Source organism: Sinocyclocheilus rhinocerous, unplaced genomic scaffold (genome assembly GCF_001515625.1).
Source record: "Sinocyclocheilus rhinocerous isolate Xijiao unplaced genomic scaffold, SAMN03320098_v1.1 scaffold480, whole genome shotgun sequence".
Taxonomy (NCBI): Eukaryota; Metazoa; Chordata; class Actinopteri; order Cypriniformes; family Cyprinidae; genus Sinocyclocheilus; species Sinocyclocheilus rhinocerous.
The window spans coordinates 752932-779660 of record NW_015655401.1 but is presented as its reverse complement, the minus strand read 5'-3'; the positions used below and the strand labels follow the sequence as shown (position 1 = coordinate 779660).

Sequence of the window (26729 nt, the reverse complement as noted above, 5' to 3'; positions counted from 1 at the left end):
TTGCTTGTAGTTAGATTATTCTTATTTTCTTTATTTTTATTTGACAGTATAGTTTTTGCCTAAACATAGCACATACCATAACGGTAACCATAACGAAACCGTGACTCTTAAACCGCCAAAGAGTGAAAAATTTAAGGGGGTCTGAATACTTTCCGTACCCACTGTATATATATATATATGTGCGTGTGTGTGTGTGTGTGTGTCTGTGTGTGTTTTAGGAAGCCACATGACATTTTGCAATCTGAACTAACATTGCCTTGTCATAAAAAATGCAAAATTATAAAATAAGTGACATATTGACCTTCACATACATTCATGAAGGTCTGCAGGGGTCATCTCTATGATATCATTTCCTGTTTTATATTTTTTATGGTTCTGAATGTTTAATTTTGTAAATAAAATTTTAAAAAATATTATTAATCAGTAAAGCAGTTTTGTTAACATTTTTAAAGGAATGATAAAACTATTATAAACAACAAGTTGTTTAATTTGTTTATTATTAGTATTGTTTCATTTTTTTAATAAGTGTTTCTCCTCATTATGTTATCAGGACAATTCTATCACCTATATAAATATAATTTTAATACAGAAACATGCTTAGAAGAAGTATATTCAACCATTGTAAGTAGGTATTTATTATTATTATTATTATTATTATTATAAATGAATAGATGCAGACAAATAATCATGTTTTTGACACGTGTGGTACATGTTATAAAGATTGCTCCTTTTTATTTAATGGGGCAATCCTTGTTATCTGTACAGATCCACAAAAGCTTGTTTTTCTCAATGTCTTCGCTTTGTTCAAAGTCATTGCTTATTTGAAGTCATAAATAATTACATGGTATAAGTGCTTTGCTGAGTGATGTTGAGCAGTCCTGTCAGAGCGGGACTTTCATGGCATTTTGATTGGTAAATATTGCACCACCTGCTGAGCTGCCTCAGCCACTCCGACCAAGTGTTTCCGAAAGAAGCGCTGACTAACCTGTCAAGAGGGTCACTGCACTTTGTCTGTTTGCTGAAACTTTTCCTTATTTATCTTCTTTCACTCAGTCCACTGGCTCTGCACTCTCCCTTTGCACCAGTATGGTCTTTGTTCATACAGATAAGATCCATGTTGTGCACAGAGGACTGCTTGAATAAACTTTACACATTTGTGGCATGGAAAGAGAGTTTACTATAGTTTACTATGATACACAAACGAAATGTGATAGGAATGCAGATTCATCAAACGAACAGCATGCACCACTTCCTTTGCCTGAAGTGACTCTTTTGTGTTGTTTACTTTTGGCACATGAGGGAAACAGAATTATAATGTGTCTCGGAGAGGACAGGGGATTTTTAGTTGCCATTAATTTGCATTATATTGCTGGTGTCTTCAGGGAAATGTAGAATATTAAGTTGAAGCAAGACGCATTCAAAACAACTATAAAACAAACAGAAAAAAAATAGTAACTAAGGAACAAAGACGTGCAAGTTCTCTGCGGGAGGACAAGAAATGACAGTGGAAGAAAACAATGTTTTTTTTTATCCATCTCGTCTTCATTTAATAACTAAGTGGCCTTCGCTTATTGGGTTTTCTCCAAAAATATCTGTGGCATTCATTGCTGTGGGATATTTACACTCTAGCTGAATGACTTCTATTAAAAGTTACTGTTAATTGTTGTATCTTTTTTTGATGCAGTGACTTAAAAACAGTGAAAATGAAGAATAAAAAGAGTCAAAAGCTGCAAGCTGAAAGGCAAATTACATTACAAGCTTTGATGTGTGTGCATGTTTGTTAAGCAGGAATTGCAATGCATATCTAAAACAGTCAAACTTAAATGACAAGGAAAAATCAACTTTACATCCATGTCAATGTACTTTGCAGAACATGACTTTAAATTTGGCGGATAGTTTTTCAAATATTAATAAGTACTGAGGCAGTTTGTTAAACAATTGTTTTTCCCTGAAAAAAACAAAAACAAATTACTTGATAAAGTAGCCTAGTTTTCTTTTCAATAATGTCATTTTTTTAACAAGGCTTTTTCTTTGCCATAATATCAGGACACATGTATCACCCTGACATTTTTTACTTTATGCTCCAAAAAGTCATTAAAATTAATTAATTGAAAAGTCTTATTGTATGTATGAAATGTGTTTTAATATATATTTAAATGAATTCATAGATATGACAATAAATGTGTGTTATTGTGTTAATTTGTGAAAACGATGTCATGCCTGCGTGTATTAGGCCTATGTGTTCAGTTTATGGCAGGGGTGTCCAAACTACGGCCGCGGGCCAAATGCGGCCCGTGGATGAATTTTAAGCGGCCCGCATCTGTTTTAAATAGTCTATATTATATAGCCTATGTGGCCCGCCAAGCATAATTTACAAAATAGGCCTATGCAGTTTCACAATGTCAACACAAGATGGCAGCAATAAATTTTAGACAAGATGTAGTAGTAAAACGCGAGTGATAACAATTTGATAACTCATATGCGCCCTCATTTCTTTAGCGCACGCGAATTCCTAAACGCGTCAAAAGCTAGGCCAATTTAATGTAATGTAAGGGAGTTATGAGATATAGGCTAGGCCAAATTACAGACATTTTTGATATAAGCAGTTTGTGCTTTCATGTGTTAATAGACTAAATACCATAAAGCCATACTATGTTATAATTATTAAAGCTTTAAGAACAAGATGTTTACAGATTTTTGTCCTCAACAAAACTCAAGCTACTGCTATTGTCAACTCAACATCATACATACAGTACATACATAACATTTTAGTCATTTTCGCTGATCTATGTGTGTGTGGGGATTGTTTTGACAACGTTGTTAACTGTACGCAAAACTTTTTAAAAAAGCAATGGTAAAACATTTCTGTTTTTAATACATCGTTATTGGGTGAACATAATGTACCCTTAGAGGTCAGAGATGTTTAGTATAAAAATTATACTTTGGTATAGCACTAATTAGAATCTGCAAGACACCCTTTGTTTCCCTGATAATGGCATGATAAAACCATTGATGGGATTTTGGGTCGGTGCACAAATGGACAGATCTGTGTAGGGCCGTGCTCTCCATCGCCAACCAGGGTCTTATCTGCCATCTTTCTCTTGTCCTGAATGCACTTTCTGTGCCCTCTGCAGGTATTACTTTACCTGCGTCCATGTTCAAGCCCACATACTATGCAATATAAAGGAGTTTATGTCTCGGCGGAGAGAAGAGGAGTCAGGGGTGGAAAAAAAGGGAAGAGGAGGTTTGTAGTGATAACACAGGAGCCGTGCAGTCTGTAGGCTGCCGTTCTAGTTTTTCTCCGCAGACAAAGAGATGAGTGTTAGATTTCCCAGTCACTCTCACTCTTATTGTCAAAGTGAGAAAGCTGACCAGACCAGCAGACATGATACGTTGTTCTCAGCCTTGAAAACAACAGACCACCTTGTGTGGACTTCTACTGTAGGCCAAGGCAGCAAGCTTTTTTACTTCTTTTCTATCTTTCAGACTTTTTTATCGCCCTGAAAAGAGTGTCAAGATTTGCACAACCCCTCAGAAGCCTGGCATGAGATTAAGCTCTTGACAACCTTGAGATAGCTCTCCCTTCACCGGCGTTCCCAGGAGGGAGCCATTGTCAGAGCCATGGTACCATTGTTGCTTCTGAGACTTGAATAGGCAGCCTGGGCTGTCTGAAAAAGTCAAGTGCACATCAGGTATTAGATTAACACCCAGACACACAGCATGTGTTCTCTAGAACATTGTAATTATGGTGGTCAAATTAATATTCCGGGTTCAGTACAAGTTAAGCTCAATTGGCAGCATTTGTGACAATGTTGATGACCACCAAATTACAGTAGCTGCGTTTTCAAATTTTGGGATATTGCATTTAGAAATGTTGAATGGAAACCCCAAGGTAATTTTATGTGCATAAAATCTTATAATGCACATAAAAAAACTCTTAAATGAGGTGGATTTTTTTTTCATTCTGTATAAAATGTGCATAAATTATGATAAAAACACATTTAACAATAAAATTCCTGGATGCGTAACTAAAAACGTGACTTCGCCTCAACAGATCATGTGATTGGGCACTGGATTAACCAGCGGACCGATCACATTGCACACCATCTAAAATATTGTTTTAGTCAATCTGAAATGCCAAAATGGCTTAGCTGAAATGCAAAAATCTGTCATCAAGATGATTTGGTTTAATTGCCTCACAGAACGGTCTCACATGATTACGTTCTCAAACATTCGACCTCTGAACACAAGATAACATGACAGCGTTTGTTATTGCATTTCATCTGTGCAAGTAATTTATTACGAAGAAAAAAAGTCACAGACTTCCCTGGCTGCAGCGACTTTTTATTATTATATTACTGATACTTTGTGCAGGTTTCATAGGAAGTTGTTCTCTTGAATAGGGCCGATCTGTAAATGTTAAAATGCTAATTTTAAAATGTCGTCTGTAAACGATATGTGTGCTAAAATGATTTTGGTGTGAAAAATTGAATACTAACCGTTTAAAGCTTAAACAGCTTTACAGCTCAGCTAATACATCATGGTTGGCTTCTCTGGGTTCGGGCCAAATTCTGAGCTCGGAGCCCTCCCCTCGGACAGCACGCCAAATACGCAAAACCTTTAGTCTATTTATTAAATGTAAGTGTGAACAACTGAATTTCAATAAGGCTGGATAACACTACGTGAATTTTGGCCAGATTTTTTCACCCTGGTTTACAGTCTGGAGGAGTTGACACTAGTTATCGAAAGTTAGATCCAGGCATATCAATCATGTTTGATATTTTGAGTTGATTTTAGAACACATTGTAATCTTTTGTCACGTGGCTTCTAGTAATTAGGCGTTTGTTTCTACGCAAGTTTGTTGTGTTTAGAGCAACTTGAAGGTCTGATAGTGAGTGATCCTCAGTCATTTAGTACATGATTTCTAATTTTTCTCTGTAACCATTTACAAAGTCTACAAGTATATGACGCCTAGTGTTTTAAAATCTCTTCAGATTTTAAAAGTCATGTACTGCATTCCAGCCTTCAATGTAAGTGCATTTATGAATTTGAAAGCTGCACATTTCTGCTTTTAAATCTTCCAAAAATCGGCCCAGTCTCTACCATTGTTAGTGCCTCACCGTAAGTGTCACGAATCCTGTCCATGAACTTCCGTCTGCTTGCCACCAGAGGTCGCCCTCCCTTTATATTGACTCTCACACCACACAGACTGTTACACATCACCCTGGACTACATTTCCCATACTCCATTGCACTAATCACAAGCTCACCTGAAACCAATCACACACAGCTGCTACCAATAACGCACACTATATAAATCAGTCTCACACCACCATTCAATGCCGAGTATTGTTCAGCATTTATTGCTCACCTAGGGATAGCTACTTTACGGAGCCCTTCCAAGTTCATGAGTCTAGCCTTGTTCATAGTCTGTTTTCCCGTGTCTTGATCCTAGCCTGTTATCTCGTCCTGTCTGATTTCTGCCTGCCCTGAAGTTTATAGCCTGTCTTGGATTTACCCTTTGCCTTGCTGATTCACTACATTTCCCATGCTCCATTGCACTAATCACAAGCTCACCTGAAACCAATCACACACAGCTGCTACCAATAACACACACTATATAAATCAGTCTCACACCACCATTCAATGCCGAGTATTGTTCAGCATTTATCGCTCACCTAGGGATAGCTACTTTACGGAGCCCTTCCAAGTTCATGAGTCTAGCCTTGTTCATAGTCTGTTTTCCCGTGTCTTGATCCTAGCCTGTTATCTCGTCCTGTCTGATTTCTGCCTGCCCTGAAGTTTATAGCCTGTCTTGGATTTACCCTTTGCCTTGCTGATTCGGGCTGTGTTTGCACCTCGATTGGATTGTTGCTTGTTTTGGATTCCTCTTTTGTTTGGATTCCTCTTTTGTCTTGCCCTCTACATATCTGTTTGCTGGTGTCCGACTCTTGCCTGTGTTGACCCTGCCTGTAAATAAAAGCTTGCATATGGATCCACATGCCTCTCGTCACATCGGCTCCGTTACAGAAAGCTCCAGGGACGAGTTGAAATAAATTTTTGGGGTATGCCACAAATGCTGTTAATTAAGTTTACTGAACGCAGAATATTCCTTTAACTTACTTTAGGTCTTTAGGGCCACTGAGATGAAATTTGAGGAACCTTTTGTTAAAAAGATTTGTGCCAATATCAGTTGTTTCACAGTGCTCAGAAAACCACTGTACTTCATGTTTCAATCTGTCCTTCAGCCAGTATTTCAAAAAGAGCTTTTTTACATATGCATGCAACAGACTACCAGTTTTCACAACTCTTGAATGGGGAACTTAGCCAATATTGAATTTAATGTAAGCCAGCATTGAGACTCTCTGTAAATATGAATGGGAAGGCGCTGGCCAGATTCAAGGCCACCATGTCCCATTCAGGGGTTTAAAATGTGTCATACTGTCAGAGAGATGGTATATACAGAGTCCAAGTTTTAGAAGGCATGTAAAACACATCCCCTGTCTTCATTTTGACAGATGAGGTGTTAAATAAACACCTCAGCCCTTATAACATATACAAACACCCTTCCAAACACATTTATTCCTGGAGGATTGACAATGCTTAACACCCACACAGATTCTTTAGATCCAGCCCCCTCCTCTCAGCCTTTATTCTCCTGTCGGGGGTATTTTGAGTTCTCCAAGCTCATGTCCTTGAAGGACAGGAATGCATCATGTGATGTTTATACCTCACAAGGTCTACTGATGATATACATTGTCAATCTTAGATGGCAGCAACAGTTTGCAAGCAGCTTGTTTCTAAACAGAAAGTCAGTTAATAGCTAATTATAAATCATTATATGACATTAGTAAATGTAGATTAATATATACAAATTATTAAATAATATTAGAATTAATTCATTTAAAATTGCGGTTTGTATTTGTGTGGAAAAATTTTCACAAGGAAATGAACTTGAACTCTGCCGTGTCTGTTTTGGTTCATCATCCCTTTTTTATGGTTCCTGATGAATGTTACCAGAGGATGTAGAGTTATCAACACAAGTAGACACAACAAAGATGTGAATTCCTTTTATGGCACTATAAAGGCACACATGCATGTGTGACGCATTGGATAACAGTCACCAGCAATATTACACATGCACTATTGTTTGTGGATATAGGCGGATAATTAAAGACTCATGTAAACACCCTCAAGCCTCAAACGTCAAGATGTCTAAGCGAAATGAACGTCTCTGTAAAGTTAGCAAGACTAAGTGAAAAGAGAACTGACCTTGACCTATATTTCTTACTGGATCTTCAAAGGCAGAAGTCATATGAAAGTACTTGTCACGTTAATTATAATGGAGGCAGCTATGAAATGATTGGTAAGCATGTGAACTCTGATCATCTTTTTTTGCGTTTCTATGCTGAGAGATTTGTTTCAAATGATGATTAGTGATAAATCAGCTGTGTGTTCTGTTGCTGTGCTCTAAATGGCATGAAGGGTTTATGGGGAAGAGATTATGTCCTCCTCTGAGAGAGAGAGGCTCTTTTTCACAGGACCTGTGGGGGTTTTATTTGCTGAGTGATGATAGCGGTAATTACCTTTCTACCCCTGGGTCACATCTCTTGTCCTGACACAGCATGCCGGTGTGCTGACAAGGTCCCCCTGTAAGTGCACATATCTCTTATTGAAGGCCTTTTATGCTTTGACTATGTTAAATAGAAAACCATGTACTTATAATACATATCGGTTTGTGATTTTCACACCTGTTCAAAAGTTTTGGAAAGAAATTAATACTTTATTCAGCAAGGAAGGATGCATTAAATTGATCAAACGTAAAGACATTTATAATGTTAAAAAAGATTTCTATTTCCAATAAATGCTGTTCTTTGAACTTTCTATTCATCAAAGAATCCTGAAAAAATTATCAAGGTTTCCACAAAAAATATTGAGCAGCACAACTGATTTCAGGATTGATAATAAAATCAAAAATGTTTTTTTAAGCTGCAAAGCAGCATATTAGAATGATTTCTGAAGAATCATGTGACACTGAAGACTGGAGTAATGATGCTGAAAATTGCCATCATAAAAATACTGTATACAGTTTACTGTATACTCAAATAAAAAACTTATTTTAAATTGTAATATTGTCAAATTTCACAATATTACATTTCACTGTACTTTTGATCAAATAAGTGCAGCCATGGGGAGCATAATTTCTTGGGGGTTTTTTTTCTTATTTTGACTTATTTCAAGTACAATAAAAAAAAAATTTAATTGTAGTGTGTAACTTCAAATCTGAGCCATGACTATTTATTAATTTATTATTATAATTAATTAATTACTTTTTTTTTTTACTGGAATATCAGTCAGATTAGTATATATAATACATTATATATATTAGATGTTTCTTTTGACTCCTTACAAGTGAAACCTCCCAACAGGCTAAAAAAGACAGAAAACAGCCCTTGAGGTGTTCACAGTTTGCACAGCATCTGCTTTGGCTGTGTAGTGCTGATATTTGGGGTTACGTGACCGATTTGTCAGTTGATTTGCAAAAAATATATACTTAATTGGACTACATTTAGTGAAACCCAAACTAACTTGCATTTAGTGTTGAAATGCAGATTATCATCTGGCCTGGTAAACACACACTGTTGACTTAAACCAAAAGATGAAGTTGTACAATTCAGCTTTAATAGTGAAGCAAAGAATATGCTGCAAAATAAATTAGATATAAAACATGACAAATACATATTTTGATTTGTACAACATGGCAACATATCACCATATGTTGCATAACTCTACATAAAACACAGTAAGTTCCTTTAGTGTCTTGTACTGTGAATCTGACAAAGCAGATTGCCACTGCCGAAACATTGTTTCTATCTCTCTCTTTACTGAATGTTTCTGTCGAGAACAATGTTTGAAGGCTAGGTTTCAGTTCAGAATCTAAGACCTCTGTTATACATTGGTAGAGACAAACACTGTTGAAACACAGAGAGCAAAAAGTATCTTAACATTGAGGCTGTTTCAGGAAAAAAACAAACAAACAAAAATGAAAGTTATTTTATGTGCTATATTGAGTTAATGGTACATTATGTTGGCCATACACAGTTGTTCCTAATTTGAATAAATTCACAGAGCTGGGCATTTTGGGGATTTGCTCTGAGAAAGGGATGTGTATGGTCTTTGGTTTACTATGTGTAAGTTCCAAATGCGTATGGTTCTAGACTCTGATATGGCAACTAGAATGCGGCCCATAATGCTCTGGGGCTCACATGGTACGAATGTTGGCTTAGTGCAAATTTATATTAGTTTTCATCAACATTCAGAATGTTTAGGAGATAATAGCAATATAATAATAATAATCATAATAACAATAATAATGTAGTTTGGCTCCAGCAGCTGGTCAGACTAATTTTTGTTCAAGTATTTCAAGAAAAATGAAATAAACACAACTACTAAACTACTAAATGATGTACTAAAAAATGACAAATTTTTGTCTGTGAGAAAAGGGATGACAATAAAAACAACATTAAACAAAAGCTAAAAGACAAATAATAATAATAAAAAAAGAACATCCAGTAATAATACTTGACTTGCATAGAGTTGCATGTTTTTTTCTTCTTCTCAGAATATATAATTCCACACTTCAAAATAAGTCTCTTTATTGCAGTGCAGAGAATGAGGGCTGACACTTTGACCCATGCACCCGTTCCCTCTCAGTCTCCCTTCATTAAAAAAAATATATTATGCTTTATTCTCCTCCATCATTTTTATATGAAAGTGCCACAAAGACCGCTCCAATAATCAGTCCTACTGGAATGATCGAAAAACAAATAGGCTGCCCGAGTTTGCAGTTCAAAAGTTTGTGGGTGAACACAGACTGCCAGTCCTCTGATATGTGCTTTGTACCAACATTGAAGTGTTTGTTAGGAGTTCATGGCGTCTTATGAGCAGCCACACTCCTCCACTATCATGTTCTGGATGTCTTTCTTAATGATCTTCTGCTCCTCGTTGTAGTAGAGCATGGACATGGCCCGTAGGCGCGTGGGTACGCAGCACGACTTGATGTTGTTAAAGGGGCTGTACCCGCGCATCCGATAGTGATTGATGACGGTGGAATGGAAGGAGAGGGCAGAGCCAGTGATGCTGGCCACATGGCTGGGACAGTCGCCCTCGCAGTAGTTAGCGTGGTATCCAGACGGAGCGATGATCCAGTCGCTCCACCCGATGTCCTTGAAGTTGACGTAGAACTGCCGTTTACAGCAGACGCGGATTTTGCCGTCACACTCTAGGCCACGCTTGCTGCGCCGGTGCTGGTGCTCCTCGGCTGGCTTGAGCACGACCATGAGGAAGGGTCGGTGAGATTGTTCTCTCTCTTTGCCCTTGTTGCCTTCTGCAGGCACCAGGATGGGCACAGCGCCGGCTTCGGCACACATTGGACAGGAGACATGGAGACTGAGCAAGCTGCTGTCCCCGTCCAGCAGGGTCTGCACCGTGCGGGGCACCGGTAGTGTGTGCCAGCCGCTGCGCCGTGTGTCCACAGTCTTCTCGGACACCACCGCTTCTTGGGGTCCGTCCGCAGAGCCTGGGTCAGCTTTGCCATGCTGCAGGAGCTGAACAGACACCTTCCCTTTCCCTCGGCTGCCCTTGGCAACTTTAAGGAACAGCCACACGTTGGCCTGCTCCACCACAGACAGAGTGCTGCCCTCCTTAGAAATGTCAAATTTCATGACATCAGGGGCATCTCCTGTGGAAGATACAGATGAGGCAATTGGTTAGCTTTATGTTTGCATTGTATGACACATCACATTGTAACTTGTGACAATTGAAAATCTAACAAAAAAAGTGAAATAAAAGGAAAAAGAGGCTCAAACACTTTCTGTGCAGATTTTGAAGGAAAATCCACAGAATTGATTTAAAAATGGAGCTAAGAGTACTCCACAAACAAAAACTGACAAATGAAAAAAAAAGTTTAACTAAAAAAATATAATTGTGAAAATTCTCAAAATATGTTTTATTTTCACCCCAGATACCATTGATGCAGGTGTGCAAAGCATTATATTTTTTGGTTAAAAACAATAACAACAACAAAAACTAAACAAAAACACGTTTATGACTCTAAACTAAATAATTTGTTTAATAATATTTTTGTTTCAGTTTATGATACATGGCATATTATGAAACTTGACACTTTTGATGCGTACCTGCAGTAAACATGAAAATGTTGCTAAATAGCAATGACAATAAACTGAAATGTAACATTGTTTAAAACATTTTAAGGATACGAATCAGGAAATTAACTTAAGAATAAAATAAAATAAACAACAACTAAAACAAAATTAAAACTAACAAGAGATTTTCTGAAACTGAAAATAAAATGAAAAAAAAAAAAAAAATTTAATTAATATAAAAAAATCCTGGTACTCCACTCTTAGTTACTGAAAGTATGATCAATTGTACCAAAATAACTAATAAACGAAAAGTCAAACGGTGGGTATGTGTAGATTTTTGTGAATGGCGGCTGTTCCAGTTCTATTCTATGCAGAGATTCTGTCTGGATCAGTTTATTAATGACAAACTCTCTCTGTTTCAGCCACCAGATGAGAAGCAACTCAACATTATCAAAGCACATGTAATGCCTGCTACACTAAACTGTTTCTCTCTTTCTGTAAGAGAGGCTATTTACTTTTTGCGGTCAATCTCCACCATCTGCAGTCCTTCGTCAACACATAGCCTCAGTCCATAAAAAACATTTCCTGCTCCTAAAATCCTGGCACTCCCATTTGTGTACATAAAGCATGTAGGCTATGTTATGACAAGGGCCTTCCCTATAACTTGCACATGACTGTCTGCTATAAGCCAGCTCAGCATCAGTAACCATTGCTGATTTACAGATCCAACATACTGACTCTCTTAAATGACTCTCTGCCAACCCCTCCTCAACAGGACAGCTATTAATTCAACGGTTTAGTCAACATGTCAACACTAAATAAATCCTGTGTTATCTGATATAAAGGACAGTCTAGCATAGCTGTGAAAATACCATCTATTATGCTCATCAATGTGGCACTGAGATATCTATCTAGACAAATACAGTTGCAGGTTTTTCTTTACTCAGTCATCTCATATGACACTGTATATAATAGCGATCTATGAAACTAAAGAAGGTTCAATACTAGGGGTGTAACGATATTCTAACCGAACCGAAAAAATGCGGTACACCACCCACGATATGTATCGCGGTACTTTTGGTACATAGTGCGGTCCACTTTTTTTCTTTTTTTCAGTGTCTTGCGCCATGAGCACTGTGTTTTTAAGACGTCGCTGCTTTCTGTTGCGTCTAGCTGCTTAAATTCAAAAGGATGAATTACTATTTAAAGCTCACGAAAGCCTCTGAGATCTCTGGACAGTCTGTTCTCTTTATTATATCTCACATTGTCAAAAAACTCCCACAAAACACTGAATGGACTTAACACATAACAGGAAGAACTATTTTAAATCTGAAGTGTGTAGTTTGGATGCTAAAATACTTTGTCCTATTCCAACTTTTTGTACAGTACAAAAGTTGTCACTGGGGCGGTACCTTTTGTACACTTTTGTACCTATTAGTTTGTAATATGTACACTTTAAGTACTAATATGTACCTTTAAGGTACCAAAATTAGACCCTTTAGGTACAAATATGTACCTTTTGAAAAGGTACCGCCCCAGTGACAGCTGTTGTACCTTTATTTTTGAGAGTGTATGCAGATACAAACATAGCAGTTAATTCAACCCCAAAACTTTAAACGCTGAGAGTCTTTGAAAAGACTTTTGCCAACTCAAACAATGGCATGAGTTTGGAAACATTAATTATTTTTGCAATTCTGTTTGGTGAAATTACGCACTTCACCTTTAAACTGAAATGAAAGCCAATATTCCCTTACTCTGTGGATTAAGTTGTCAAACAGATCAGTGAACAATGCAGTGCCACCATACTAATATGGAATCTGTTTGAAATTTCTGTTATGCTCTTATAGAACCGGTTAATTTATCAGTCGCAACACCTTTTTAATTCTGCTTTGAGAGTTGTTGATAGTAGAGACTGGAAATTTTGCCAAGTAATGAAAAATCAAGAATACAGCTCAGTAACTGCAGGTTAATGGGAACGAACAATGTTTTACCATAAATGTATTATAAAAAATACTGCAGATGTTTTCTGAGAAAGAAACAGCACAGCACTGGTTTCTTATTTGCAGATGAATGTGTCACTCTATCTTTGTGCTGCTATCTATCCTGATCTCTTATCAGAACACCTCTAAACTCAAACAAGAGCTGCACTGTGTGACCAAGTAAAAAGAGTTGGCCTTTCTTTCAATATTAAAAAGCAACTGTTCTTTTACCATTGTGATTTGGTTCCTGAGTAAGTCTTTTAAAGTTCACTGTAGTTGTTTTGTCGTTCTAGTAGGTTTAACCACACGCCACGTGTCTCTGAGGTGATGAGGTCTGGGTGAGGTGGACACTTCAGAAGCTTGTAAGTAGTACTGCAGTTTCGGGTCAAAGGTCACCTGTGCCCACTGTCACGTAACACACCAAATTATTCCTCATATCATATTGTCACTATTCTTTATCTGTTTTATATGTTGAAATTTTGGTATATTGTGTCTGTGCACTGTCAATATCAAGGACAAGATTGTTTTGAAAATAGCAAAGTTGCATTAAAATCATGTGTATAATCTGCTTTATGCATAATGAGAACAACTAGTTGAGCATGTTGAATATCAGAGAAGGTCAAAGGATTATTTACTTGGTGTTACATTCATGCAGTGGGTCTTTTAATAAATGAAACACTGCCAAGAGACGTGAGAGAACCCAGTAAACACTTTCTGATGACATCAGGACTGAAAAAAAGTATTTCTCAACCTTTTTTTGGCTTAGTATTGCCTTTATCAACATCAAACCAGATACCTACAAACTAAATGTTTGAACTTTATTCAACTAAATGCAGCAGACACTATGGGAGAAAAACCCAAATAGTAGCTTCCTGTCAAACCAAAGCAGTTTAAACATATAGAATCAGATTTAGTTTGATATTGGTCTGAAGACATTTGATAGGATGAAAATAGAAAAGATAGAATAATAGATTTAAAAAACCCATATAATTTGACTTTTTATTTTTTTCTCTTTGACCACTTAGAACCAACTTATGTACCCCTGAGGTGCATGTACAATACCATTTAAAAGTTTGGTGTCAGTTTTAATGTTTCTGAAAGAAGTCTCATATGCTCCCTGCAATTATTTGATCAAATATACAGTAAAACATAAATATTGTGAAATATATTTATATATATTTTTTTAAAAATATTATTAAGTTTATTCCTGTGATGACAAAGCTGAATTTTCAGCAGCCATTGCTCCAGTCTTGAATAAAATGATTAATAACTGGGAATCACCAAACTAAAGGTATTCAAAATGGATGTCAGATCATTGAATTACTTTATAAATAGACTAAAAATCAATTGCTTTTGTGTTAGATAAAAACAGCATCCACCCAAAACTGGTGTTAACAAAAAGCCTCACTGTAGTCGCATGTATTGTTGAACCAGGATGTAAAAGTGATATCACAGTCCCTGATCACTACATCATTCACTGGATGACCGCAGCACAATACATATTCATTGCATAATCAAGTGCTATCTTGCTTTTACATATAATACTGTCTTGCACTGCTTTGTCTCGTACAATACAAAGCTATCACCTATCTGCCCCCTAATAATGAAACCTCAGGTAGAATCGTCAGGAGACAGGTTGACACAAGGGTCAGAAGACAGGAAATAAATAGTTAATAACATCTCTCAGAGTAAACCTCAAGGAACTTTAAGACCTGCTGTAATCCAACTATTAAGCAGTTTCAGGAAGCTGCTCAGAGAGGCAACAAGCCAAGCTAACCACACCAGATCAGCAAAACTCCCCGAGATTCAGATCGAATGTCCATATAAGTGAAGAGCTGCTATGACTAACCTGAATTCCTCCAGTGTGTCAGTCTCACTCGTATCCCATATCTTCAGACAGTTTAGAGAACGTTGTGAGTGCATCACAACAGATATAACCATCTATCCTTCCCAGAAGACCAGAACTGGCACTGGAATATCTGCCCCCTAATAATGAAACCTCAGGTAGAATCGTCAGGAGACAGGTTGACACAAGGGTCAGAAGACAGGAAATAAATAGTTAATAACATCTCTCAGAGTAAACCTCAAGGAACTTTAAGACCTGCTGTAATCCAACTATTAAGCAGTTTCAGGAAGCTGCTCAGAGAAGCACCAAGCCAAGCTAACCACACCAGATCAGCAAAACTCCCCGAGACTCAGATCGAATGTCCATATAAGTGAAGAGCTGTTATGACTAACCTGAATTCCTCCAGTGTGTCAGTCTCACTCGTATCCCATATCTTCAGACAGTTTAGAGAACGTTGTGAGTGCATCACAACAGATATAACCATCTATCCTTCCCAGAAGACCAGAACTGGCACTGGAATGTCGGTAAAGGGATAGTTCACTCAAAAATCATCATGTTCTCATGTGATTCCAAACCTGTTTGACTTATTTTCTTCTGTGGACCCCAAAAGAAGATATTTTTAAAAATGTCCCAGTAATGTTTTTTTTTATTATACAATTAAATCCAATGGGGTCCAATGTTGTTAGCACACCAAATGTTCTTCAAAATATCTCATTTTGTGTTTCACAGATAAAAGAATGTCTTGCAGGTTTGTAACGAATTGAGGGTAAATGACTGAATTTTCATTTTTGGGTGAACTCCCTTTCACGAATGCTTTTTCACTTTTCAAAAAACTTTTGTTGATCTCTCTGTTTCGCTAAGATACTTTCAAAGAAATCCCGACCATTCCACACACCAAGAGAGCAGCCCAGAGTAATTACTGGGCCCCATATTTTGATGAATGGAGCAATTATGGCCAGCTAACAGCCCTGTGGGTTTTGAATGGGTTCGAACCACCCTACCCCTCTACCCCCTCTCCCTGGAGCATCATTAACACCCCTGCAATCACATAAAGGCTTTGAGGGGCCTTTTTTAATCTTAGGTTCATTCAAAAGGTCTATTTATAGCATCAAGGCATAATGCTCATTTATGTAAGCAAACGGGCGCAATAGACAGCATCGTCAAGCGTTTGCTGGCTCCTTCCTGCGCTCAATAATGATAGCTGCAATTAACAAGCCGCGAAAATCGTCCCATTAAGCCTGTGTGGGACTGTTGGTGGTCAGTCTGTGTGTATAAGAATCAGATGTGACTGCCAGTCCATATCAGGGTCGGTGCTGGTCTAAAGATAGGTCAGCCTTGTTATCTTTAGAAACACTGCTATATTGTTTTTGCGGGAAAAAACCCAGATGCCATGAGATTGGACCTTTTCAACCTGCTTCCGCACCCCATTCAGACAAATATTGTTAGCTTTTTTTACAGCAGTGTCATGCTGATTTGTGGATCAGTGACATTGTTATAAATAAGTCATGAGGAACCAATTAAAAATGGAATGTACTTGTGGATCTTCCCATCCCAGACTGGGATGTGGTGTTTGTTACAGGCGGCTCCATAAGCGTATTCAATAAGAAAAAGCATTGTTTGTCATTTTCAGAGTTTTTTCTTTAAAAATAGATGGCTGCTCTATCATTTGACAAACAACACGGCATGAATAGCATACCATCAAGTCAACAGACACGCATTTTTTGAGTCAAAAGCTCAACATTAGCATTAATATGAACTGTATGACATTTAAAATGAATGATACCTTGTGAAAACGCGAACTGGTTCCTCAAAGGGACAGTTCACCCAAAATGAAAATTCTGCCCTCATATCATTCCAAACCTGCATGACTTTCTTTCTTCTGTGAAACACAAAAGAACACTGTGGAACACTTTTAAAGAACATTGGGGTCCAAAAATATTGGACCCCATCGCCATTCTTCAAAATATCTTTTTTTGTGCTCTACAGAAAACAGAAAGTCATGCAGGTTTGGAACAACTTGAGGGTGAGTAAATGATGACAGAATTTAAATTTTTGGGCAAACTATCCTTTTAAGTAGATTTTAAGGGAATACTTGACTTAGTTTGGATGCATACCATGATAAAGTGTTCATTTGATATTAAATCGCTGTCTCTACAGTTTCCCGTTGCTTGGCAGGACTGAAGATGTTTAAGTGGCTCCATTCAATAGCTGTTAATAGGGGCATCATTTCCTCATTTCATATCAGTAGCACGGCGCCGAGAGCCTCCTGCAGCAGCGCGCAGTCAGAGTGTTAATACTCCACAGCTGCAGCGCATGTGTTCCCCTTAAGATGACTCTCCCTCCCTCAGACCTCCGCTAACACCTACCTGAGTGCTTTTTAAAAGCACTCCTTCGAAACAGTAGTCTGAGTGGAGCCATTTGAGGTGACATCCACTGTACATAATATATACTGCAAGCGTTGTGGTGCATATCTTAAAAAGGAAACCCGTGAACAGACAGTCTTGAGCGTAACTGGCTTAATTATGCAAACAATTCAAAACCGAAAATGACCGAAAAAGTACTTTTTATCCATTTGAACTCCATAGTGGAGGCGTGGATTTAGATAAAGTCCCACTTTACAATATCATTAATTAATGCATTGTTTATTCCTGTGATGACAAAGCTGAATTTTCAGCAGCCATTGCTCCAGTCTTGAATAAAATGATTAATAACTGGGAATCACCAAACTAAAGGTATTCAAAATGGATGTCAGATCATTGAATTACTTTATAAATAGACTAAAAATCAATTGCTTTTGTGTTAGATAAAAACAGCATCCACCCAAAACTGGTGTTAACAAAAAGCCTCACTGTAGTCGCATGTATTGTTGAACCAGGATGTAAAAGTGATATCACAGTCCCTGATCACTACATCATTCACTGGATGACCGCAGCACAATACATATTCATTGCATAATCAAGTGCTATCTTGCTTTTACATATAATACTGTCTTGCACTGCTTTGTCTCGTACAATACAAAGCTATCACCTATCTGCCCCCTAATAATGAAACCTCAGGTAGAATCGTCAGGAGACAGGTTGACACAAGGGTCAGAAGACAGGAAATAAATAGTTAATAACATCTCTCAGAGTAAACCTCAAGGAACTTTAAGACCTGCTGTAATCCAACTATTAAGCAGTTTCAGGAAGCTGCTCAGAGAAGCACCAAGCCAAGCTAACCACACCAGATCAGCAAAACTCCCCGAGATTCAGATCGAATGTCCATATAAGTGAAGAGCTGCTATGACTAACCTGAATTCCTCCAGTGTGTCAGTCTCACTCGTATCCCATATCTTCAGACAGTTTAGAGAACGTTGTGAGTGCATCACAACAGATATAACCATCTATCCTTCCCAGAAGACCAGAACTGGCACTGGAATGTCGGTAAAGGGATAGTTCACTCAAAAATCATCATGTTCTCATGCGATTCCAAACCTGTTTGACTTATTTTCTTCTGTGGACCCCAAAAGAAGATATTTTTAAAAATGTCCCAGTAATGTTTTTTTTTATTATACAATTAAATCCAATGGGGTCCAATGTTGTTAGCACACCAAATGTTCTTCAAAATATCTCATTTTGTGTTTCACAGATAAAAGAATGTCTTGCAGGTTTGTAACGAATTGAGGGTAAATGACTGAATTTTCATTTTTGGGTGAACTCCCTTTCACGAATGCTTTTTCACTTTTCAAAAAACTTTTGTTGATCTCTCTGTTTCGCTAAGATACTTTCAAAGAAATCCCGACCATTCCACACACCAAGAGAGCAGCCCAGAGTAATTACTGGGCCCCATATTTTGATGAATGGAGCAATTATGGCCAGCTAACAGCCCTGTGGGTTTTGAATGGGTTCGAACCACCCTACCCCTCTACCCCCTCTCCCTGGAGCATCATTAACACCCCTGCAATCACATAAAGGCTTTGAGGGGCCTTTTTTAATCTTAGGTTCATTCAAAAGGTCTATTTATAGCATCAAGGCATAATGCTCATTTATGTAAGCAAACGGGCGCAATAGACAGCATCGTCAAGCGTTTGCTGGCTCCTTCCTGCGCTCAATAATGATAGCTGCAATTAACAAGCCGCGAAAATCGTCCCATTAAGCCTGTGTGGGACTGTTGGTGGTCAGTCTGTGTGTATAAGAATCAGATGTGACTGCCAGTCCATATCAGGGTCGGTGCTGGTCTAAAGATAGGTCAGCCTTGTTATCTTTAGAAACACTGCTATATTGTTTTTGCGGGAAAAAACCCAGATGCCATGAGATTGGACCTTTTCAACCTGCTTCCGCACCCCATTCAGACAAATATTGTTAGCTTTTTTTACAGCAGTGTCATGCTGATTTGTGGATCAGTGACATTGTTATAAATAAGTCATGAGGAACCAATTAAAAATGGAATGTACTTGTGGATCTTCCCATCCCAGACTGGGATGTGGTGTTTGTTACAGGCGGCTCCATAAGCGTATTCAATAAGAAAAAGCATTGTTTGTCATTTTCAGAGTTTTTTCTTTAAAAATAGATGGCTGCTCTATCATTTGACAAACAACACGGCATGAATAGCATACCATCAAGTCAACAGACACGCATTTTTTGAGTCAAAAGCTCAACATTAGCATTAATATGAACTGTATGACATTTAAAATGAATGATACCTTGTGAAAACGCGAACTGGTTCCTCAAAGGGACAGTTCACCCAAAATGAAAATTCTGCCCTCATATCATTCCAAACCTGCATGACTTTCTTTCTTCTGTGAAACACAAAAGAACACTGTGGAACACTTTTAAAGAACATTGGGGTCCAAAAATATTGGACCCCATCGCCATTCTTCAAAATATCTTTTTTTGTGCTCTACAGAAAACAGAAAGTCATGCAGGTTTGGAACAACTTGAGGGTGAGTAAATGATGACAGAATTTAAATTTTTGGGCAAACTATCCTTTTAAGTAGATTTTAAGGGAATACTTGACTTAGTTTGGATGCATACCATGATAAAGTGTTCATTTGATATTAAATCGCTGTCTCTACAGTTTCCCGTTGCTTGGCAGGACTGAAGATGTTTAAGTGGCTCCATTCAATAGCTGTTAATAGGGGCATCATTTCCTCATTTCATATCAGTAGCACGGCGCCGAGAGCCTCCTGCAGCAGCGCGCAGTCAGAGTGTTAATACTCCACAGCTGCAGCGCATGTGTTCCCCTTAAGATGACTCTCCCTCCCTCAGACCTCCGCTAACACCTACCTGAGTGCTTTTTAAAAGCACTCCTTCGAAACAGTAGTCTGAGTGGAGCCATTTGAGGTGACATCCACTGTACATAATATATACTGCAAGCGTTGTGGTGCATATCTTAAAAAGGAAACCCGTGAACAGACAGTCTTGAGCGTAACTGGCTTAATTATGCAAACAATTCAAAACCGAAAATGACCGAAAAAGTACTTTTTATCCATTTGAATTCATAGTGGAGGCATGGATTTAGATATTAAAGTCCCACTTTAAAATATCATAAATTAATGCATTATTAAAGACTATATAATGCTTCAGATCAATTATATTAAATTCAGTTATAATGAATATTTGGATAATACTTTAAAATCAGGTTCAGTTTTTAAGTTAATGCATTAGGTTAGGCATTAAAATGAACAACAGCAGATTACAGCATCTAGATTTATGTTAATTTATAAATACACTATTCATTAATTCATATTTGTAATACATGAACAATTGTTAATGTATACAATTTCAAAAGGTAAAAATATATCTGTAGAAATTACTATTAACTAAGATAAATAAATGCTACTAGATAAATAAATTGTTCATTGTTAATTCATTATAACATGTAATGCATTACTTAATATTAATACATTTAACATTACTATAAAATGTTACTAGTATATCTGAAAATATGAAAAGAAATCAATTTTTTATATTATATTTATATATAATAACTATATTTATTCTTATATATATATATATATATAATGTATATATAAAGCCGTATATAATGCTAATTATACTTATTACATAATTATAATTAATATATTACTGAAATTTATTATAATGTGACCAGGGTTTTAAGTCATAAAGATTCATTGCACTTAAGCGTTTCTCCACCGTCTCACTCAACAGGTGAGAGTTCATCACTTAGCACCACAAACAAGCTATTAATGTCATCACATTTCCTCAAGAGGCACTAAAACATCCCTCACCTGGCTCAGCAAAGGTGATGATCTCAAAGGGCTGCTCCTCAGGTTGCTCTCGGTGTTCCCCCAGCCCCCCTCCGTCTTCCTCCATCTCCACTGTGCCGTCCTCACCCACCCGTCCCACATGCAACTTGCGGAGGGCGTTGAGCAGGGCGGCGCGGGGCACCGGGTGTGTGACATTGGGCCGAGTGTTCAGATGCAGCATGTTGAGGATGTGCCTCTTGACCGCCTCCACCATGTCGGTCTGCTCCTCTGAGTCCTTCTGCTTCTGGGCTAGAGCGCATGACGGGCAGGGGGTTACGGGATCATCCGGCCGCCCTGCACCTTGAGAGCCACTCTCGGCCGGCGTGGGCGAGCAGCCCCCTGACAAACAGCCGGAGAGCAGCAGCACCCCTGTCACAAGCATGAGCGAGGACATCCTGAGTGACGGCAGACTCACACCTCGGTCCTGTTCTGCTCTGCTGCCAAGATCACAGTCGCCGCACTGGCTTGTTTGTCAAATCGATGCGGAAAGCGGGAGCCAGTCCAAAATAATCCTTATCTGAACGGAACGGTCATGGATAAAAGTTGGAGAGGGCTGAACGAAGCACCGCTGGTCTTCTCGGTGAGCTCCTCCTGCAGGTGGATGAGCTTCGGGTCGCTGTCTGTGCAGCAGAGCTCTGGAGAAACCTGACGGTGCACGGCTGCCCGTGTCGGAGTTGAATGGTTGAGTGGAAAGTGGGCAGGGTTAGACAGTTAGACACATTCTTCCCTCTCTGGCTTCTCACTGTTTGTCCCCTCTCTCTTTCTCTGTCTGTAATTATACCTTCCTCCTCTTCATCCCTCCCTCTCACTTTATTACAATCTTTCTCACTACTGACTCACTGAATTTCATCTCCCTCCCTCTCTCTCTCTCTCGCTCTCTTCAGTGACTCCTCCAATAACGTGTACCATTTTTTTCCTCCAGAGAATCTAAGTTGCTCTTACGCACTTACCCTCTCTCTCTCTTTTTTTTTTCCACCGATCATTCATCTCTCCAGCCATCAATCCGTCGGCACCTGTTGTGCAGTCTGGCTAACTGTGTAGTGGAATAATCTCCTGGGGAGGGAAAAGTTGAGGGGTCAACATGATTATCATGGCTATCTGTGTGCATAACACACGTGTAAATACACCGAGTCACTCATTCATGCTCAGTTAGGCGCACACAGCATTCAGACACGATTTTTGTAGAAAAAGACATGGGAGGGAAGTGAGGCACTTCCTCTAGATGAAATGAGCATTAAAAAAAGACATTCAAAAAAGATATTCAATCATTCAGTTAGGACATTTATAAGAGGGATTCGCCTATTTCAGTCTCGTAAAAATACATTTCTGCCTATTTAAATGAACCTAAAATGTTACATTAATCACATTTTATTAAATATAATTTTTGCATTTCATGTCTGTTTCTTTAATATTTACATCATAGTGATGCATGGCAGTGACATCACTCGACTCCCTCTTGTGGTTATAATACGTACATTCTCATCATTTAAAATGATTTCAAGCAATTATCCCAGGAACAGTAAATTAGGTGGATTTAAAAAATAGAACAATTAAGAGAAATAAAACCCCAGAAGGTGATTCAGCCGAGCGCAGGAATGTTCATGACTGCAGAACAGACATGCCGCAGCATTTCTCCAGATGTTTGTGGAGTTCAGACCTCGCGCCTCCAGAGACCAATGAGGACTGTTAGTCGGCCACAATGCGTGTATGTCAGACAGATGCATGCTGCTCCATACTGTACATGTGTCTGTGTGAGCTAGAGCACATCTCACCTTTCATTCCTTGGCTCCTGTGAACAAGCATTACTCACAGGCTAACTCTTTCCCTCCTGAACTTTTAAAAAGTTTTAAAAACAACTCAAGTCATGATAGCTATAGATCAAAGTCAAGGCTGAGCAAATTTTTACATTTTAATGGTTGATATAGTAACATTATTAACCACTCACATATAAACCATTCATAAGTTTGTGGTCTGTAAAATTGTAAAAAAAAAAAAAAAAAAGATTTTTAAAAGAAGTCTCTTATGTTCACCACGGCTGCATTTATTTGACAAAACAATACAGAAAAAACAGTAACATTGTGAAATATTGTTAAAATTTAACTGTTTTCTATTTTAATATTTTAAAATGTAATTGTTTTTGTGATGGCAAAGCTGAATTTTCAGCAGCCATTACTCAGTATCACGTGATCCTTCAGAAATCATTCTGTCATTGTCTAATAAACCTGACATTGTGTACTACTAATATTATTGGCTTTTACAAATCGTTTTGTTCCTCTTTTTGAAAGTCGTTTTGGATAAAAGCATCTGCTGAATGCATAAATGTAATGTAATATGTTGATTTGGTGCTCATGAAACATTTCTTATCTATGTTGAAAACAGTTTGTTGAACAGAAAGTTCAAAAGAGAAGTATCTATTTCAAATTATATCATAAATATCTTTACTGTCACTTTTGACTCCAAACTTTTGAACGGTAGCATATATGTTTAAACTAAGATCTGGAATATTTTTCTCATCTTTAAACCTGCATGTTGTGGCTAATGAGCCAAGATGTATTGTTTTGATTTAAAAGTCATTGTGTAAAATATTTATATATATATTTTTTTTTAAATCATTATAAAATCACAAACCTAAAAAGCTAAAAAAGAAAACTCATCATTCACGCACCATGTTGTGGCTAATGAGCCAAGATGTATTGTTTTGATTTAAAAGTCATTGTGTAAAATATTTATATATATATTTTTTTTTAAATCATTATAAAATCACAAACCTAAAAAGCTAAAAAAGAAAACTCATCATTCACTCACCCCCTCATGTTGTTCTAAACCTGTATGACTTACTTTCTTCTGTCAAACATACAGTGGGTACGGTATTTTGAAAAAATTATTTTTTCATACAGTGAAAGTCAGTGGGGTCCCGATTGTCATTTTTGAATGTGAATGTGCTTTTTAAAATGTAATTCATTGTATAATCAAATGCAAAAGCATAAAAACTCACCAAGATTCTTGCTGATGTCTCGTGGGCTCATCATACGGGCAGCCCTTCATCCACCCACTGGCATCACTGCATCTATTCCTGGACTTGTTAACACTTAGAAAGGAACACAACACTCCAATGGATCGTTCTCAACTCTTAAACACTTATTCTTAGCATTGCCACATGTTCGCCTGGGCAGCGTGTGTAAGCGTGTGGTGAGTTTGCTATTTCTGAAAGGTGCCCATAAGGTGGTGTCATCACACATCCTACTGCCTGCCACGCCTCCTCTCTCTATAGATGACACACAGAGGGACTCTGGGAATGAGTAAGACAGGCCTCATCATCTGTGCATTCTCACGTGTTTTTAATTTGCGTTTTTTTTTTCTTGAGAATAACTTCTACTGTCTTCAGATATCATTTTATAAATCTCATTCGCTCAATTACTTTAATCAAACCCACAAGTCTACTTAGTTTTTTCTCTCTCTCTCTCTGCGGTCAAATTCCACATATGCATTGAAGAACAAAAACATGAGAACTATTCTCTGGAAGTTGTTAGAAATGGCTTGTTCCTGTAGTATTTTGTGCTTGTGTTATGTTATGGTGTCATAACTGTGAGTCTGATGATGTAAGGAGTTTTGGCAGGATAGTCCTCACCCACTACTACACTTCTGTATGAGTCAGGCCGCGCTGAGTGACGCTGTGGTACTGATGGTAGGCGGGATCCCTTGCTCTTTCTCTTCATCACTCTACCTGCTCCACCAGACGCTGATCATCGCCAATGAATCACCTGAAGTCATGTTTGCAACTTTCACTGCCAGCTGCCTCTGCATCTCCTGAAGCAATCACGTTTTTACATGTGTCCATGAGTTATTGTCTGTCAAAATGAGTAACAGCTTTCCTCAAACTTTCTGAAGTCCTTAAGCAAACTTCTGGTGATTTTATAAATTATACTGGCTAGTTGTACAACACACGTACAATACCGTTCAAAAGTTTGGGGTCAGTAAGATGATAAGATTGATTGATTGATTGATTGATTGATTGAAATGAATACTTTTATTCAGACAGGATGTATTAAATTAATCAAAAGTGGCAATAAAGACATTTATAATGTTAAAAGATTTAAAATGTTTCAAATAAATGCTGTTCATTTGAATTTTCATTTCATCAAAGAATCCTGGGGAAAAAAATGTATGTTTCCACAAAAATATTAAGCAGCACAACTGTTTTCAACATTAATAATAATTAGAAATGTTTCTTGAGCAGCATAATCAGCATATTAGAATGATATTTGAAGGATCATATGACACTAAAGACTGGAGAAATGGCTGCTGCTGATTTAGCTTTGCCATCACAGGAATAAATTACATTTTATAATATATTCAAACAGAAAACAGTTATTTTAAATTGTAATATTTCACGGTTTTTATGTTTTTACTGTATTTTTTTTTCAGTGCAGCCTTCGTGAACATAAGAGACTTTCAAAACTAGGGCTGTGTGATATTGAAGAAAAGTGCGATATGCGATAACTCATTAAATAATGCGATATTCAATATGCGATACGATAATGCTTAAAGTGCCACATGCTCAGATGAAACAGTTTTACTCAGTTCTGTGAACTTCTATAACTATCTTGTGTCATATATATATGGTTATTTGTATGTATGTATGTACCACGAGTTCCTGTAAAACCACAACAAATTCCTTGTGTTTGCGCACACTTAAGTAGTGAATAAAGCTAATTCTGATTCTAATAAGAAAGCACCCCTACAACAACTTATGAAAGTGAACGGTAGTGTTTTACTCGAGCATTACATAAAAATGTCATTTTAACATTAGTGTAATCATTTTAACATGAGTTAAGGAACTGAATAATAAAAAGGACAAATAAAACACTGCTTAGTATTTACTCTTTGAATTCAATATGCACTGATTCTTATTTAAGCTACAAAAGTTATTTAGGTAAGAGCAGTGAATGATTTTCTCTTTGTCTTTTGTTCATGGCCCCAAATATTGCAAGCTGTAGCGATATGCATATTGTGACATGTACATTTGCGATATTTCAATATATTGCACAGCCCTACTACTGACAAATGTGTTGTTATTTAAAATAGAAAGGTCAAGAGGTGAATGCTGCGCAACTGTAAATGGTCGCTTTTAAACTGAAATCCTACAAGTCAAGAACACGAGTAATTATTAGTGTGGAGAAGTGAAGAGACTCGTCTGCTCGTCTCTCGACAGTGCTGCTGTAGATGCTCCTTAAACAAGTAACTAAAAACCCATTGTTTCTTTGTGTTCTTAAGGTCTGTGCTTCAGGTAATCCTTAAAGATGGGTTTAAGCAGCCAGTTGTGAGTGTAACAATAGTCTCCATCTCAGACGACACGCCTGAGGACTGTTCATGGATCTGATTCTAATGTTTGCTTTGTATCTCTCATGTTTTGGGTTTTGAGTTTTTGTAGTTAAACTGAGATATATATATATATATATATATAGATATATATAGATATATATATATAGATAT

The 26729-nt window shown here is 37.6% G+C and overlaps 1 protein-coding gene across 1 annotated transcript; it reads right to left on the bottom strand.

Annotated features, from left to right (window-relative positions):
- Positions 1-9514: 9514 nt before the first annotated feature.
- Positions 9515-21925, bottom strand: LOC107718177 (inhibin beta A chain-like). The gene is made up of 2 exons (XM_016525159.1): positions 21219-21925; positions 9515-10740 (listed from the first exon to the last, which is right to left on the bottom strand). The coding sequence occupies exons 1-2, from the start codon at positions 21628-21630 to the stop codon at positions 9938-9940; spliced, it is 1215 nt and encodes a 404-aa protein (XP_016380645.1). The 5' UTR covers positions 21631-21925; the 3' UTR covers positions 9515-9937.
- Between the last annotated feature and the right edge of the window lie 4804 nt (positions 21926-26729).

Excerpts from the sequence above, each read along its gene's own strand:
- LOC107718177 (XM_016525159.1), bottom strand. The coding sequence starts at position 21,630 with ATGTCCTCGCTCATGCTTGTGACAGGGGTGCTGCTGCTCTCCGGCTGT. Across the intron at positions 10,741-21,218 it reads CATCACCTTTGCTGAGCCAG|GAGATGCCCCTGATGTCATG; the intron begins GTGAGGGATGTT and ends TATCTTCCACAG.